The 18,634-nt window shown below is 40.6% G+C and overlaps 4 protein-coding genes across 4 annotated transcripts in view; all 4 read left to right on the top strand.

Annotated features, from left to right (window-relative positions):
- The first annotated feature begins 1,244 nt into the window (after positions 1 to 1,244).
- Positions 1,245 to 8,700, top strand: LOC120571628 (gasdermin-E-like). The gene is made up of 10 exons (XM_039820684.1): positions 1,245 to 1,605; positions 3,062 to 3,300; positions 3,504 to 3,696; positions 4,040 to 4,217; positions 4,557 to 4,677; positions 5,112 to 5,213; positions 6,341 to 6,462; positions 6,577 to 6,760; positions 6,908 to 6,978; positions 7,267 to 8,700. Exons 2-10 carry the CDS (start codon positions 3,090 to 3,092, stop codon positions 7,495 to 7,497), a joined length of 1,413 nt encoding a protein of 470 aa, XP_039676618.1. The 5' UTR covers positions 1,245 to 1,605; positions 3,062 to 3,089; the 3' UTR covers positions 7,498 to 8,700.
- A 1,070-nt stretch (positions 8,701 to 9,770) lies between these two features.
- On the top strand, positions 9,771 to 11,114 carry LOC120571801 (nucleoporin NUP42-like). The gene is made up of 2 exons (XM_039820895.1): positions 9,771 to 10,082; positions 10,774 to 11,114. Exons 1-2 carry the CDS (start codon positions 9,923 to 9,925, stop codon positions 11,112 to 11,114), a joined length of 501 nt encoding a protein of 166 aa, XP_039676829.1. The 5' UTR covers positions 9,771 to 9,922.
- On the top strand, positions 11,081 to 16,375 carry LOC120571627 (nucleoporin NUP42-like). The gene is made up of 6 exons (XM_039820683.1): positions 11,081 to 11,249; positions 11,359 to 11,447; positions 11,537 to 11,613; positions 11,864 to 11,950; positions 12,069 to 12,171; positions 14,356 to 16,375. Exons 2-6 carry the CDS (start codon positions 11,372 to 11,374, stop codon positions 14,874 to 14,876), a joined length of 864 nt encoding a protein of 287 aa, XP_039676617.1. The 5' UTR covers positions 11,081 to 11,249; positions 11,359 to 11,371; the 3' UTR covers positions 14,877 to 16,375.
- Positions 16,376 to 17,999: 1,624 nt separating this feature from the next.
- The window catches only part of rims3 (regulating synaptic membrane exocytosis 3), a 44,852-nt gene continuing 44,217 nt past the window's right edge, over positions 18,000 to 18,634 (top strand). The window contains exon 1 of the mRNA XM_039819262.1: positions 18,000 to 18,018. The gene's annotated coding sequence lies outside the window, so the exon portion shown is untranslated. The remainder of the gene's footprint in view (positions 18,019 to 18,634) is intronic.

Below are 18,634 nucleotides of genomic sequence, written 5' to 3'. Positions count from 1 at the left end.
CTATATTTTCCCCAAGCAACATTTGCACTTTGGGGATTTCTTTTTGCATTTTTATCGCCACATTGCCAATTTTCTCATGCTTTTATCAGGGTCTGTTTTAGGCGTAGGTGAGTTAGGCAGTTGACCCTCACCCTGCATATGAATCATGTATAGCCTAAATGACGTCCAATATAAATGTCATCATAATAAGATCCAAAATGGGATAAGACTCATGAGTGGAAAATGTGCCCAGGTGTGTCTTCAACTCAAGTCACATAGTCGTTCAGCTGTAATGAGTTGTTTTATGAGTTATATAACTTTGGAAAAGATAACTCAAAATAAAGTAAACATTGGATTTCTTAAATTAAGACATGAGACCACTTTAGGATGGTCTTAGTTATTTGCAGTAGAGAGCAGGTATTTTACAGTACATGTTCCTATTGTTCACAACAATAATTTGTTGATATGGCATACTGCTTGATTAAAAAAACAAACATGTAATTATAATGCAATAGTAATACACTAATACAAATAATATCTCTTGGAAGGGGGTGTGATTGTGCTTAATGAGTACTTACTTTTGATAGTAATTTACACTTTGCTGATATACCTTTACATTAGTAAAACTTCTAAATACTTCTTCAACCACGAAATCCCAGGCAGCCTGTTAGAGTAATCTTAAACCAGCTATGACTCAATAGTGTTTGTGCATGTGTGCATCCATACCTCACGGTAACAGAGGACCATTATCTCTACATATATCTGTGACAACTCCCTGTCAGCTTTTACAAAGTTACTACTTATCACCACTGGTCACAAAATACGCCCACCCACTCACACACACCACACACACACACACACACACACACACACTTCTAGTCCGAGCTCACATTCTCAAATTCTTTGCGTGACTAAAAGTGTGATGTTTCATCCATGTGCAAAAGTTAGAATTTCATGAGTTTCCTTCCTAATTTCTAGGAAAAAATGTTTTGGCTTTAATTGTTTCACTTCGTCATTTTAAGTTGTGTTCTAGCGGGTGGCGATGTATAACCCCACCCCTAACTCTGCTGGTTTAACCCAAACAACCACAGTAGCAGCAGAATGCTGCAAAAATGACATGAATTAATTAATAAGGAATCATTTGCAAGCCTTTATTCTCGGCTACAGGCACACACACACACACACACACACACACACACACACACACACACACACACACACACACACACACACACACACACACACACACACACACACACACACACACACACAAATACCAGAGTTCATATGATCATAATTAACTCTCCAGTGAAAGTGGGAGGGGAAGAAGCGGTCGATGTACTTCTCTGTGTGAAGTGGGTAACGTCCACATCTCTGACCGAACACTGCTGCTGCGACTGATGTCAAGGTTTTCCTCTATTTACGGCCTATACTAGTTATATAATATACCTTACACTGTGAGGGCAGTATCATAGAGGACTATTTCGGTCCGCGTTTGGACAACTTCTACTTTTACGCATGGAAACATCGGTGACATTCCAGGAGTAACAACTCGACGGCCCGGAGCTCTGAACGTAGGCTACGACGTTTCATCTTGAACTTGTAGAGTTTATACACCAATTTGAGGTAAAGGACAACTTCAGTTATTATCGAGTCATTTATCTATGTTTTGGGGTGACAGAAAACCATTAGTGGTGTCTGTTCTCAGTCTAGTCTAGTTTGGTATGGTTGTCCTGTCAGAACATGTTTCTTTCCCCTTTATTTCTTTGATTTAACACTCATAATCCGAGTCAAGCGTCGCTGAGCCACGTGAGCAGTTGATCTCACGGCGCAAACACGCGCAGCTCTCAGTTAACGGCACTTAACATTATAAAGAGTGAGTTGCCGGGAAATACCCACGCGTGCAAGTGCGTGTGTGGTTGTGTATAACTTGTAGGCTATAAACGTGGCAAGAATGTTGTGGGCAGTCTATGGTTGTGGGTCATTTTTCTTTACCAACCGTTTATGTTGACAAATATTGTTTAATGGGAAATTCTACTTTCTTCTACTTTTCTTTAAACATGTTCTGCTTATGACTGCAGTTCAAGTTCAATAAAGTTTAAAGATGTTGAATAAACGCATATAAAAGGTGCATAAATGTGTATGTACCTTTTATAGGCTATATATAAGGATGGATCCCTAATACTTTTCTAAATGGATTTTGTGGATACTGTTGGTTGTTTGCTTTATGGTGGTTAGCCCAACACCAGTGAAATGCCACCATAACCATGTGAACTATATGTTTAGTTAGAAATGTCCTCACATATTGAAAAGTTATTCCTATTATCATGTCTCTCTCTCTCTCTCTCTCTCTCTCTCTGTTAAAATATTAAGAAACAGCATATTTGAGCTTTTGCAATTCGAGTTTGGGGTTAGAGAAAGGTCCCCGCTGGCGTGACAACTCTTAAATAATTCAGAGCAAATGACTCAACAAACTGAAAACATGTCAAAGGGGAGTTCTTTAACTGGCCTCTTTCTCTGTCTTCCAGCCAATGTTGCGTTCTTTTTGGTTAACTCTAACATTTTTCAATCTCTCTCTTCCCTCACAGCACAAACCCCTCTCAAGCCTGATTACTTTAAATATTTAAGCTATGGAATCGGAGCAGCAGAATTAGCGAGCCAGGGTGTGTGTGTGTGTGTGTGTGTGTGTGTGTGTGTGTGTGTGTGTGTGTGTGTGTGTGTGTGTGTGTGTGTGTGTGTGTGTGTGTGTGTGTGTGTGCTTGCATATTTGTGGTCACACTGACATGTTTAAAAGATTCAGGACTTCCTTTATGCCTTTCACGTCAATGTTAGCTGTTCATTGCAGAGTCACAAACACCCACACAGGGTCTGCTTAGCATCATCGGAGTGAATTACTCGCTTAAACTATCTAGAGTGGAAAACTGGGGAGAATACCAACGGGAAGTCACCCTTAGTGGTTTAGTAAGTTGGGTAAAAGCATACCAGGGCTCTGGGCTTTGCTCTCAGTGCCTTTAAGTGGACAAAATAAGCTCAAATTGAAAGCCTATCTTCTCTTCTCTTCTCTTCTCTTCTGTTCTTCCAGCTGTCTGCAGTCCTCATCTGCCGAAGTCATGTTTTCCAAAGCCACTGCCAACTTTGTCCGTCATATTGACCCCGAAGGAAGCCTCAAACACGTGTCCCGATTAAATGACTCAGATAAACTGGTTCCCATGGCACTAGTCGTCAAACGCAACCGCATGTGGTTCTGGCAGAGGCCTAAGTACCAACCAACAGATTTCACCCTCAGCAACTTGTTGCAAGGCGACGAGGTGCTCAGTCCTGGTATGTAGGTGTGCATTGTACACGTACTGTTTATGTTGTTTTTTTTAAACATGCAAAGTGGATAGAAATTGCTGAAGCTATATACATCTAATATTTTATTTCCATGGCAGCTAACCTTTACTAAGACATATTCTTCCCAAAGTAGAGATCCCCCCCCCCACACACACACACATATATATGCTAAAACCACCATGTGTTGTCAGATGTGTCCAAGACAGAATTTGTGACCTACGAGGGGACATATAGAGACAAACTCTCGGGGAAGCTGGACACCGAGGCTGGCTCTGTCAGAGCCACACTGGAGGGCCAAGGAACTTCCAAGCTCCAATCATGTTTTGGCAAGCTGAAGAAAGAGGAGCTGGATGTGAAGAAGCTGTTAAAAGACTCCAGCAGAAGGTGTTAAATAATTCCTTTTTAAACTATTCGCACATTGTTACTAGTCAGCAGAAGGTGACAGGATGATGACTTCGTTATGAATGAGATGAATACGCTATAAATGTAGTTAGACATCAGACATTTCACACCTCAGACCGGTAACAAATCACAAAGATTAACAGTGTCATCTTACGTAAATATACAGTACTGCACGCTTCTTGTGATTTGGATAATCTGTTTCTAATGTGAATGCACTCATAGCTAATTGATACAATGACTAATGAATTACACCACCTAAATGCTACACGCACGTACAATAAATTCCATTGCAGATTAAAAACCGAACTGTTTTTCTTTGCATCAGGCTGATAGACATGCAGCAACCGCTGGTGCAGCAGCTGGAGAAGCGTGCTGACGTGCTGACAGTGGTTAAGGAGAGGATCCTCACCGTCAACTCCTGCACCGTCACCCAGACCAAAAAGGAGCAGTGCGTCTTTCAGGGGATGCTCGGACTAGTGGGCATGATGGGGAGCTCTTTTAAGGTAGGGCTTTTGGTGGAGTTGAGTGTTTGTGTGTTTTAGGAATTTAACAAAACATACAAAATAGTTTGCTACATTTATAGTGTGATGACCAGTTCTGGTAAAATCAATCAACAATTAACTGGTTGGCTATGAGTTTTAAAGTAACATCTTAGTCAGATAATTCTTATTATTAGTACAATGTTAATAATGATTAAAGTTGCTGGGTCAAAGTCCTGTTCTGTTCCAGTTTAAATATCAGATCTTAAATCCCAAAAATATTTTTCTGTCTGATCTTAAATCACCAGATTTCAAATCACAAAATGTGCGTGTGTGTGTGCGTGTGTGTGTGTGTGTTCTCAGGTGTGTGCGAAGGACAGCAACAACGTTGAGGTGGACTCTGATGTTTCCTTGGAGATCCCCTCTGGTACAGTCATTGCATACAGCATCCTGGAACTGGAGATAAAGAAGAGTGGACACTTTAGTAAGTTTGTGTGTGTGTGTGTGTGTGTGTGTGTGTGTGTGCGTGTGTCGGTACAGAGAGGCAAACTGAGATTGACGCGTTGTAAAAAACAATTTCTAGTTAGGAAAGTGTGAATCAGTGGTAGATTGGCCAAAGAATCCGGGGGAGTGGCGGGAGAGCTGAGCCGGTCAGTTTTTGTTCCTACCCTCACCTATGGTCATGAAGGCTGGGTCATGACCAAAAGAACTAGATCCTGGGTTCAAGCGGCTGAAACGGGTTTTCTCAGGAGAGTGGCTGGCGTCTCCCTTGGAGATAGGGTGAGAAGCTCAGTCATCTTTGAGGAACTCGGAGTAGAGCCGCTGCTCCTTTTTTTTCCAGCTGAGGTGGCTTACCTGTGGGCGCATGCATCAATTTTACCGTACCTGTGTTGTCTACGACGTTGTGTGCATTTTCAGATATATGCCTACAGCCTGGATCAATAGGAGGCATTGAGGCAGACTCACTTGCGTCCTGGCCATCCCAGGATTCCTTGGACGAAGTCGACGGCAAGAGCAATGGTGAGAAAGTACCTTTGAGTGCACTGCAAAATGGTTTGTGTTCATTCATTCATACATTTGTCCAGTTACTCATTATGGAAAATAACAAGAACTTTTGGTTAACACTTCTCGTTTTGTGAGTAAGGTTAATGTTGTAAATCAAATAGGTTCCCCTTTTTTTTTACCACAGATTGACTTGTGGATTCAACTGATTTTTAAATCAGCTCTGAAATATAGTTGGGCTGATCAGCCTCAGTAGCAATAATTGGAAATTAAACTATCTATAATATGAATAACAGTGGTATTATTGCATTTCTGAAGACTAAGGTATACTTCTTAGTGAAATTTGTTTATCTGTCATCCTGTGATATTTTAAAATTTTGCCAAAAAGTCAGCTTTCCATTCTCACAAAATGACAGTATAGTACAACCCTGTCCATTTTACACATCATTTGTTCCCAACTGAAAGTAAAAACATGAACGAAGTCATAGAGGGCACACCCCTGCCACGGTTACATAAATATAAATGTGTTATATTAATTGTTGAGAAGTCTGTCAATCTGCACCTGGATTTGGATCTGCTTCAAAATCAAGACAGTGATTAAAAAAAGCATGTAGATTTTTGGAGAATAAGACGATTTTGGGATGAAGTTTTGCAAAAATAAAACTGTGCAAAATTCCAAGTGAGTCAGACTCATGACTCTGAGTTTTGCCTTTTTAAATGAGTCATTGAAATGTGGTTGTCATTGCATAATGTGTTTAAGAATTAAGTAATAGGTCGAAGCTCATTCATTTACTCATTTATGAACTCATTTACTATTTGTAGGAAAACAGAGTGGAATATCAAAAACACAAATGGGTATTTAATATTTATATGCCAAGTTTGGTGATTGAAAATAGTGGGAAAAATGTATGTAGGCAGAAGTAGGCATGGCCTATATGGATAGACATGTTGACATATTGAATTCAGGAGTTCAAATAAAATTGAATTTGAAGTTACAAGCAAAAACCTCCTCTTAACCATACCAATCAAACTGTAGTGCATCCATCATTTTAAAGGTGGATGACTGAGGCTAGTACCAGCCACACTCTGTATGTTGGTGTAGAGTCAGTTTCAAAACTGATGCAGTGTCTCCTGGTCCTTTACAGGATCACAGGAGATGGACCTCTCTCCTCTGGCCGAGCTCCCCCAGTTGACTCGATGTGTCTTGTTCAAGAGACTCCAAGAGACTCTGGGTGACAGAACTGCTCTGTCAGATATGGAGAGTTTGGTGAGTGTCACACTAACATTTAAAGACAGTATTGAGGCAAAAATCTGTGACACATTTTTTTTAATTTTCAGTTTTCTCCATTCCCCCTCCTCTCTGTGCCTCTCTCTCCGATAGCTGGAGGAGTTGTGCAGTGGTGAAACACTCAGCATGGCCAAGCACAAAGAGCTGTCGGAGAGTCAAAGAAAATTATTGTCAGCCATACTGGACCGACCCGGCACAGACAGTCACGCTGAGAACAGCCAGTGTGGTATTCCTTCCCATCTAAATGCAGCTCACCTGTTGGTCAGTGCCTTGGAAGGTAAGGGCGAACTCCAGACTAAAAAGGGCTGTAATCATTTTCCTCACAGTGCTTTGAGCGAAAAAGAAAAGAAAAAAAAAAGGTAGTACTCAAGAAGTTGTTTGCTACAGTTTAACTTGCTGTGTTGTATATGTATTGTTTTTGCAGAGTTGCCTGATCCAACTCTAAGCCTCTTGAGCAAGAGCAGTGCTGATTTTCTGGAGGCCTTTGACACACTGGTTAGTTTAATTTACTGCACACCACTTCTCTGTTGACTGTTACACATAACGCATGTATTTGATTCTATAAGTGCAAAAAGTGTCAATTATTTGAGAAATTTATACCAAAAAAAAGGAAATTGATATTGCGTTGGAAGACTTTAAAGGAATAGTTTTTGGCAAATACAGTTATTTGATTACTTGTCGAGATTTAGTTGAGAAGATTGATACCTCAAGACTTTGCAATAAAGAGCTATTTATCTTTTTTTATCAATCTATCCATCCATTTATCTATGTCTTTCTCACCAGATGTGCATGTTAAAGAAGAGCAGCGAGCCTCTCTCCATCCAGTGTCTTCCGGCCCCCCTGCAGGACAACCAGGCCTTCCAACTGGCAGAACAGCTGCTCAGCTCCGCCAATGTGACGCTGAAGAGAGACAGCGACAGGCTGTGGATGGAGACGGGAGATCAAGCAGTTCTCCAACTCGTCCTCTGTCTCAGCATACAGGGATTGTCCCTGCTGTGCAAAGGGCAGAAGTAGTGGTAGTGTCTGCATGTGCACTTTCTTTCTTTTTCATGGAGTATATTCGGTTCATTTCTTTCTTTATTGTAAAGTTTATTGGGACTAGGAATTTTAGGTATTTTTCATATGTTTACTATTCATACAGTATCATAAAGAAATTGCTATTATTTTATTGTTTTATTTTATATTTTTATTACTTTATTTATGAGGTTCGGGCACCTTACATAAATCTGTCCAACAAATTGTTATCGTTTTGTATAAATCTAGTTATATTATTTTTTATTCATAAACTTTCAGCTCAATATTAAAATGTGTCTGCATCAATGGGTTGAAATAATTCTGTGACCCCCAGATCCACTGGATCTACTGTAAATGCATAGTGGTTAAGCTGAATATTTAGCTCAAGAAATCTTTAACTACAGTAGATTTCACATTTTTTTATTAACAACAAAATGTAAAATGTGATGCATGCCAAGAGTACACATCATTGCTAACATTTATACAACTATGCAGAATGCTGAAAACTGTGTTGCACGCCTATTCTGGTTCTATTCTATTGAGGCTGCATTTCATTGCTGCTATTGCTCCTAATCAAAAATATGTGCTAGGTCATTCATCAAGAAAACAATATATTTAACATTCCCTGAAATACTGGCATTGTATACCAAAAAGCTACATTTAGCAGCACATGTATTGATGTCTCATACGTCTTTGTACATGAAGCTGTACCGTTTTATGAAGCTGCCTTTGCCATGTACTTACTGCCTCTTGCCTATTTTGTCTGTTAACATTGTAATTTATTGTTGATTGGAAAAAAACATGTTTTACTTACATTTTTTAAAAATCTCTGCATTTAGCTCTCTGTATCATTGCTACATTGCTGCTAAGTGTATAATTTTGTCTTACAAATAAAACTTTTATATTGCATGGACAATATCTACCGAAGATGAAGAAATGTAACGCAAAATGAAGAATTGTATTAATCTTTCCTGGAAATATTTAAGGACATTTTTTACTTTTGATGTTAACCCAATGTGCTCTGTGTCGAAAAGCAATAACATAATGAACTTCATTCTATTGTTATTGAAAATCTTTCTTCATTTTAAGATTCATATTTTCGATCCCAGTCAGCATTTTGTCTGATATTGTCAACATATTCATTTTCATACATTGTGTGGTGTTGGATTAAATTTGTAATGAGCAATTGCATGACAAGCCTAAGACAATTTCTTAGAGTTTTTTATACATACCAGACATACCATACTCACCTCTGTACAAGGGTGTGTATGCTTTGTACTCATACATGGTACACACACAGGAGTTTTTTACTTATGGCTGATTAGACCTTTTCTCAGTACAGTTTGCGTTCACAGACCATTAAAGGTGCACTGATGCTGCACCTGTTAGGGTGGGATGACTCACACCATTTTATTATTACTTCATGCACTCAAGTACAAGTTCAGTGCACTCAGCCAGCAAGGCTGGATTACCTGCATTTGTTTGAAATTTACAAATTTACCACCAAATGCATTATTACCTTATCCTTTGACCCTGTCTTGTAGAGGCAGATGTCTAATCTGATTTTAAGTTTATATTATTGTCACATGATGCATATTCTTAAATAAAAAATGTGTTTAATCAAATAACAACAAATTAATGAAGAATGAATTTCACTGTACATAGAGTTTCTGGTCTCTGGGTATAAAAAGAAGCTGTTACTGTATGTAGGCTATAATCTGCTGTGTACTATCAATTTGATGGGAATTTAAAGACATGTTTGTATAGCCTAAACATACGGGGGTAAATTTTTGCCCTGGGGGGCCCCCTAACAGGTTAATCCGGCCATGCTAGAAAGGGTGTATGTACAGTAAAACTCTGGCAGCTGTGAGTGTTTGGTGACCTCGGGGAACTTCCAGCCTAGCTCTGTTTAATTTAAGAAGTCTAGTCAGCCAGAATAATTGCAAACACCTGTGTGGATGTACAGGATACTCAAAGCACGTTAGTACTGTCTAGTACTATTTAAAGATTTCCCCCCTTCTTATTAAGCAACCAGCCTATGAAGCAGATCATTTGTAGTTTGATAATCACATTGTGTATCTTCTGTGGAGTGATGTATGACCTTTGATACATTTGACAGTGTATGATCCGATGAAGCTAAAATCAAATCATCAAAAATCCCTGCTCCTAAAAAAATTCTGGTCAATGGAGGAAAAGTTTTCTGATGCAAAACAGCTGTGGCCTAATAAACCGTCTATGTAATAAACGCCCTGGCTTAATCAACTACCACGTGGGGTAGCTGTTAACGCGTTGGGAGCGATGACGTAAAACTCCTGCGACTCCAGTCTCGTGAGTCGCACGAAAACAAACACAGGGCCGAGTGCGAGCAATATTCACTAGCCCTGATCACAAACGTTACGTTTGAAACAACCGACACCGTGTGGAAATGACAGTGTGCAATTTTTTTCTTCAGGGCCGTTGTCGTTACGGCGACAAATGTTGGAATGAGCACCCGACCGGAGGAAACAGAGGAGGAGGAGGTGGTGGAGGATACAACAACAACAACAACAACCGCTCTTCTGCTCAGCATCGAGGAGGAGGTGGAGGTAACGTCCTGGAGAAATACGTTTAGCTAACGTTACACTTAAGTATTTCTGTAACTGGTCTCTGGGTATGTAAAACTCGGCGTTGGCTAGTTTACTGGAGAAGTTAACTAGCTAGCTAGCTAACGTTACCAAGCAGAATTGATTTAGCTAGCTAGCTACTATAGGGAGGTTAACTTTAGCTAGCTAGTTTTTGAGTATTTGTGGGAAAACTGATCGGTAACGTTAAACTATTTAGGGACTTAATCTCAACTAATTTATATAATTAAGATTAAACAAAATATTAAACGCCTCAGTTTAGCTAGCTAGCTAGTACAATTGAACAGCACCACAATCACTCTAGCTACATTCTGCAAAGTGAACAGGAAGTTGATTCAACGATTCTTTTTTTGAAAAACAACAGTTTATACAACAAGTTTTAATAAAAAACAACATTATAACCTCCACTGAGGCGGGGTTTAATACATGACTGTTCTAGCCCTGCATTAAATTTAGCTAAGTATCTAATAAAGTGACAGCTGAAATGCAATTTATTTGTAAACTGTATCAGAGTCCTGTACCTGTGTCATACATACAGAGTAGACCGAAGTGGCAGTAGTAGAATTACAGTATGGACAAATGGAATGATCTAATGTTTTAACATCAACCCTTTTCGTCTCAACATTGACTTGTATTGGTGTGCATGTTGTTTCAGGGTTTGGAAACCGAGTTTGGGTGAATCCTTCCCAGCAAAAAGGAGGCTATATCCAGCCTTCATCTTTCTCCTCTCATGGAACTGAGGAGTGGGGTCGAGGAGGAGGGGGAGGCAGTGGAGCTGACTGGGGCCGAGGGGGAGGGGGTGGAGCTGACTGGGGCCGAGGAGGGGAGGCGGTGGAGCTGACTGGGGCAGAGGGGGAGGAGGAGGGAATGACTGGGGCCGAGGAGGAGGAGGAGGAGGAGGAGGAGGAGGAGGAGGGAATGACTGGGGCCGGGGAGGGGGAGGGAATGACTGGGGCCGAGGAGGAGGAGAGGAGGAGGAGGAGGGAGAAGAGATAACATCAAGAGCTCCGAATATGACTACTCTTCTCAAAACAAATTTTCAGCCCTTGGTACTCCCAGTACCTTTGACAGGGGAGGAAGAGGAGGAGCACAACAGGTGCCAGCTGGTGAGGAAGATGATGACAAAAAACTGTGAGTCTGCTTGAATTGTTTTATTTTTATTTTTTAAAGTTGTGCAGCATTGAAATGAATGTCGGCATAAGGACTTCATTTATGTGATGCCTGTCTCACGGTCACCCAGGGAGATCATTCAGATGGACATGGATATTTGGGAGAGTTCAGGGCAGTGGGGCTTTTCGTGTTATTCTAGCTTCAAGACATCTTTATCTGGTCTGTATCAAATACACATTTAATTACATGATTTCCGTTGTTATTTGTAGACTCTAGACCTGATCATGTTTGATATTTCTTGTCTACAGGTTTCACTGATCTCTCTCCAGAAGAGCTCAGGCTGGAGTATTACTCTACAAGAGCTTCAGGAGATCTGCAGAGCTATGTAAGTGTAGTGTCCCTCATTAATGTCATTCCTAATAATGGCTTCAGCCCAATTAGAAAATGAAAAGGATACCTTCTTTTTTTATTTTTTTTATTTCTGAAGATACTCTTGGATGCATAGATAAAAGTTTATTTTTTTCTTTCTAATAAGATGATACATGACAGCTCAATGTTTGATCTTAAAATTTGTCTAGGTTTGTTTGTGTCTAAAATGTGTAAGAGTCTAAGAAACTCCCATTTCATGTGTTTAGGTCAATGGTATCAATCAGTTGCTCAGCCAGTGGAGAAGCAGAGTCCAGGAACTGAAGGTTATGAATCCAGCCACCCGTGCAGCTTTGGTGAGACACACACACACAGTAACTGTAACGGTGCTCCCATCTATTTTTATGAATTACCTTCTTTTTCTTTATTTTTAAATACAGTGAACATGCTTTGATTTATTTTCTTTCCATGCAGCTTGCAGAGATAAACAACCCAGCACCTCAGGCATCTTCAACTGGCTTTGGTTCTGCAACAGCGACTGGATTTGGATTGTCTACACCCAGCGTGGAAAGCAAAGGTGAAGATTGATTGAAGCGTTGCTTCATTAAAACAGTAGAGGTGTAAAGCAATAGTTGAACATTTTGGGAAATCTTTTGGGATCAAAGGAAGTGCCTGCTCCCGGCCAAGAAATAGTCTGGCAAATAACTCATTGTTTAAAAAAATAACAAAAAAAAACAGAAATTGTTGTTTTTTCACTTTTCCCTTTTTTGTATGGATAAAAAAGGCCCAGACACACCAACCAGACGGCCGACCCTCGGCAGAAAAGGACTGATCAGTCTCCCCATATTGGTTAGAAAAAAAAGTGCCTCGGAACACACCAAAGCGACGAGACGTAATACGTCTCCATAACAGCAGGCGGCGCTAATCTGTATTGTCGCCCAAAAATGAAAACGGGCAGCTGATTGGACGAACGCGCCACGTGGGTCTTGTTTCTCCGGAAATTCCAAGGGAGAAAGCTTCACTTCAGAACTCGAACCTCCTACGGCGCCATTTTGATGCTACCTAGCCAACACCTCCCGTTAGCATTCCACTGACTAGCATTCATTTTGACATCACTTGACAGTGAATAACTTTACATCTGAAGCGTTTAAAGACTCTATTTGTCCATTGTTTAGTTCTAAAGAAACACGACAATGTATAAAAGGCTCCGTTACCTTGTACCTCACGTTATGGCTCCGTAGCAGACGTTTTTGTAAAAATAGGTTAACGATTGTGTCACATAGTAGAGGAATTACCGTATAGTACAGGATAAGCTTGCAGGCAGTTTCGACTTACATGAGCTTTAAGTCGAATTTCTAATGTTAACTAGCATTTTAGTTAGCAATAATTAGCCTGTGCCCATGTTATCTCCTTACATATACCTACACTCTCCGTCTCTGTAAGATTGGGAATGATTGAGATTTCTCTTGGCACAGCTACCAGAAGACTTACAACTTTCAGACGCGTTGCTCACGTCACATTTACGTTGTTTCTCTCAGTTGGAGGCTGCGCAGTAAAGCTGGCCATCACCGGAAAAGTGCTTCTAATAGCCTTCACTGGTCTCCGTCCAGAGCAACAGGGTCTATTGGTCCATTATATACGGTCTATGGGAAATTCAAAGCCAGACTGTCATGGTGTCTTGTTCAGAATACAATCTCATATTGTACTAAAATAGTTGACCGAAACGTGTTTCTGAAAACATTTTAAGCGAGAAATAGGCCATGCAGTTGCTGAATCTGTCTTCATTTCAGATCGACAAAGGTCAGCTTAAAAGATTTTCGTCAGATTTTGAGATACTCTAGTCACGCTCATTCCGCTCCCCGTTTCCGGGTTAGCACCCTACCAATCAGATTGGTTATTTGAGTCCGACTGCAGGCAGTGCCCGCCCTGAACACACTTGAGTCACTGACCTCGTCACACTGTTTGACAGACGATTATCGGCTTAGTGTGTCTCGGGCTCGTTTCCAGTCTTTGTGCTAAGCTAACTAGCCGAGTGCTGGCTATTGAGTTCATTGACTGTAAATAAAGATGGATGACGTGTCTTAACTTCCTCCCGCTGTACAAAAGTGAAGCCAAAATATTTATTTATTACGGGCTCTGCCATCTTGTAATTTTTGAAGCCATAGTCTGCGCATTAGTGATCAAGCGGTGGAGCCGCAGTATCGAAGTCTCACACACACACACACACACGGCTAATCTCGAGTCAATCGCAGCTGTCAATCATGATGTTTCAGCCCGGTTTTATAGCATCAAATATCTAATAAAAAAGCAAACCTCTCAAAGAAATGAACACTTGAACAAACCTCAGCGTGGTAAGAACTGCCTAAAATGACCGAAAACCTCTTTGGGAAAGATTTATTTTGTGCAATTTGATTCTTTAGTTTGGCCCATGTCCCATTGGCTAACATGGGGGGGGGGGCGGGGGGTGGAGTTTATGACCTGTACTGCAGTCAGCCACCAGGGCGTTCAAGATGTTTTGGCTTCACTTATACAGTCTATGCATCAACCACTGCTAGTCATATTCAACAGACAGATATGAGAGTGGCATCATCTCACTTTCTGCAAGAAGGAACTATTGCTTTAAAGTATCCCTCATCTCTCAGGAATACAGTGCTTGAGCAGATGCTTTTACTACATGTCCTGTCTGAATATGCTGATCAGATAATCAAATCCATACTAGCCATTGCTCCTGTGTTAATTCTAAATATTTCTGACCATATAGGCTTTGGGGCTCCAGCACCGGCCCAGGCCAACACTTTCAGCTTTGCTGCTCAAAGTGGTGGATTTGGTTCCTCAGCAGTACCATCCTCAACAGGTTTTGGCAGTGCCTTAGCAGCTCCGACACAACCTCCCTCTGGGTTTGGATCCTCCACTGCAGCCTCCTCTGCTCTTTCTGCTTCTTCTTTCTCCTTTACTGCTCCGACCACCGACAAGCCAGCCGCCACTTCAGGATTTGGCTCTGCCTCTGGGTTCTCCACCGGCGGAGGATTCGGGAGCGGTTTTGGTGCTGAAGCACCTGCTGCAGCAGGAAGCGGCAGTAGTTTTGGACGGGCAAGTGGAGGGTTTGGGACGACCCCTGCTCCAGCTGCAGCAGGAGCCGGGTCTGCCGGTCGGGCATTGGACAGTCTTTTTTCACATGAGAGCAATATGACTCCAGAGGAACTTAATCAGTTCAAGGCTAAGAGGTTCACTCTCGGCCAGATTCCTTTAAAGCCTCCCCCAGCTAACATGCTAGTGGTGTGATGCTGTAGGAAAACGATTCACACGATTTTTAAAATAAAGAAATAATTTATATAAAGTTAAGATTTTCTTCTGCATAGTGCTTCTGTTTAAACCAAACTCGTATAATTTTTAAGATATGGCTAATGTTTAAATACTTAAGATCAATTCTGACAGGGAAAACTCTCTATGGTTCCGTTTAATATTTTTGTGTAAATGCATGGCATGCTTTAGGTACAGCTGTACAGTACACAGTACATATTTTTAGATGTCTTTTGTCATATAAAGTGCTATTTTCAGAATTGTTCTGAATCTATTTGCCCATTTTACTTTTTCCCATTTGTTGAGATGCTGACAGTAAACTGATCAGTTGATGAGCAAAGTTTCTCAAGGTTTATTAGCATGATTGTGTTTGAACATGATCTACAGTATATTACAAAACAAATGTGCCTTGAACTTGGTTGGAAACTTTTATCTGCACAAAACTCCTGCAACAATTCAAACATATTGTCCTCTTACCTAGAAATGTATTTCACAGAATGCTTCATTGTAGAATAAAAGAGTATCCTCAGGTAAATGTACTGTAATCTTACTGCATTTATAACAGCTGTAATTGCACAACTCGACCAGGAGAGGGTGACAGAATACAAGCAAGAAGAAAATCGATCATCCTTGTAACATAGTAGAGCACAAACGCACTAGGAAAGTGTAAATAGCTACGTGACTTGGAAGTAACTTGAAAATAAGGTCATTTGCTACCCCAGGCTGCTTATTATTCTCCCTCTGTTTATGTTTAACTCACATTGTAATGTGACACTATTGTAACAACTGAAGCCAGGCCCATCACTCTAGGCCTACATCCACTAAAAGAGAGTAAAGTGTGGTAGTACATGGATGGCAGTGAGTGAGTAAGCTATTCAATACGTATTCATTAGGTGTTGAACACCCGTTGGGACCACAAGTAGAGGAAGACAGTGACAAAGAGACAACAATAAGCCATTCTGCTGCAATAGGGGCTATGACTCTGCTGACTGGAGCATATTTTCAGCTGACAGGGAGTTTGTGATATCGGCAAGAGGTGAAACTGAGCTGGAGCTGCCTCCTGTGTGTGTGTGTGTGTGTGTGTGTGTGTGTGTGTGTGTGTGAAATCATCCTCAATCGATTTCTCATGGTTAGGTCAAAGGCATTGTGCATATAAGAAATACAATTTTATGCATGTAAAAGGCAACACAACTAACCGCCAGCAAAGGTGTGGAACATAGGCTAGTCATTTTCTCTCCTACTTCTCAGTCTGTCGGCACTAACCTCTCACCCAACCCCTGCTAGCAGATAATACATAAATAATTCAACAGTTAAATGAACGATTGAAAAAGAGATCTCATGAAAAGGCACTTGCACGCTTGTTTCAGTGAAACCTGTTTAAATTTGCCATCCGGTGACTTAATTAAATACATCTAACTGAGAAATATGGGCATTTGTGAATCCTTGTTTCCCCAACAGCAAAATAAAGAAGATTTAATCACTAACTGCTGCTGCGTCAAATTGCCAGCCTGCCTGTGTTTATGTAATGTATGCGTTAGCAGGGCAATATTAAAGATGAGGGATGAGTGTGTGGTTGCATGCGCGCACGCACACACACACACACACACAGCTAGAAACCTGAATATTATCACTCTAGAGTACATTAAGACCTCTATATGGTTTATGGTGCAACTAAAGGAATGATTAAATTTCCCTCATTTGACATGTGTTTAATAGCAATGAATATAATGTATGAATGCAGTCCCTTCCTCCTCCAGTTCAGTATTCCTGTGAGGGAGCCTGGATTTTAAGAAATTACATTTACGTGGAAATGGACACACACAAACACACACATATAAATAACTCTTTTAATCCCCAACCTGCCCCACCATCCTGTGAAATCATAGCTTACACAAACCTGGCCACATGACTACAATGTGTAATTCAATTGACCGTGACCTGACTCCAGCAACATGGACCAGCCATACAGTACGCTGTATATGGTGCTCTAATATAGTTAACACACTTTTCCACAGGGGCAATAGGGTTGTTGTCTGTCTTGTTAATTCCCTGTTTAAACTGTATACTGCAATCGTGTATGTATGTGAGAGCGCTGAATTATGACTTCTACTTGCAGCTATTAAAATTTCTCTTCCCTTATTGGCTTTTCCAGATCAGAATTTTTTTATAACATGCAGTACCTAAATGCACATTGTGCTTATTGCTATTACACAGCCATAGTGGTTACTACATCAGCTGTTGACAGCAACAGATTCTCCTACCACCGCTTGAATCCCCTCTGTATACAGAATGCCAATGAGCTGAATTGGATTCAGTGTTGGTATTAATGTTTGATAGGGGCTATTTCCAGGCGACCCTCCTTAATGTTGCAGTGGAGACCAAGAATTGATTGTATTGTGCCACAGTGGTTCGCCTATGGGACACAGGGCATTGATCTAAAGCCTGGGATTTATGCCTATTTGAGTGGCTTACCGCATGGATGACTATGGGGGCACATATTTCACATGCAGGGCTCTGGGTTTCTGTGCTGCAGATGTTTGGGTTCATATTAGGATCAGTGCACCACTATTCTAACACACTGAAAGTAATAACACACTTTAGTGAGTAAATACTGTCATTACAGAGAATAGTGTGAGGCCTGGTATGGATCATTTGAACTATAGTGGCACTAAGAGGCTGGGCAGAAAAGTATGTATTAATTAGCCTACATTAATTTATGCTTATGTGTTCGTCAAACTGCAAAACACGTGTCTTGCATATTGTAGTGTATTTAATACAAATTACGAATACTTTTCAGTGAAAATCATGTCTGCTTTTATTTATTTTTTAAATTACATGACTTGTGTGGTGATGCAGTGCAAACCGAGCATGAGAACAATAGTGTAACTCACTTTTCTCAAACGTTTACTTTTATAAAATATAGAAATGAAAAAGCACATTCAAAATATCCTATCCATAATGTACGAGCCGAAACACCTTCCACTCCACCCCAAGTTTGATTGGCAGCAAGGTTAGAAACGAATGTTGCTAAATCCAATATTCACTCTGGTTTAGCTCTGAGGGGATCCATCCAACTCATGAGGGGAATATCTGGCTTTCGCTGCTAACGTTAGTCGCTAACTGGGTGTGTCTGTCTGCTGTTTGGTGCCTTTTATATATGTCAATGTTTGGTGCTAGCAGGTAGAAAAATACTTAAGCAGTTAAAGTCAACCAAAACAGTAGCTAAAGTTGAAGGCCACAGCTACAGCTAAACAATTAGCTGAAACTCACTAATTAGCTAGCTATACGATAGCCTAGCTATATATTATTTTTTTACCCACGGACATAGGAAAGCTAACTTCATCTGTCTCTCTGCTTCCAGTTTATTTATGCTAAATGAAGCTAACCGGCTGCTAAATAGCTAGCTAGCTAGTAACTAGCTATATTTTAGCTGACGTTAGCTGATAAATTTGAGTGGTATTGATCTTATCTAGCTAGCCAACTATCATTAAATAGGTGAATAAATAATACATTTTCCAAATTTTCAAACAATGTCTTTGACACGTAATTTAAGCTTGACTAAGATTAATTTCACTATTTAGCTAGGCTAATTTACTCCGTATTTACAATTACATTTGTGTTTAACCAAGCTACCACAAACGGGGTGACTAACAGGTTAGCTAAGCTAATCAAGCCATGACATGCCCATCTGTGGAGTAGACCTAGCTAACGTTTGTTTGTGCCAGGCTTTTTAACGCACG

Source organism: Perca fluviatilis, chromosome 13, assembly GCF_010015445.1.
Source record: "Perca fluviatilis chromosome 13, GENO_Pfluv_1.0, whole genome shotgun sequence".
In the NCBI taxonomy this organism is placed as follows: Eukaryota; Metazoa; Chordata; class Actinopteri; order Perciformes; family Percidae; genus Perca; species Perca fluviatilis.
The sequence above is the reverse complement of the archived record's forward strand: the minus strand, read 5'-3'. Positions and strand labels throughout refer to the sequence as shown.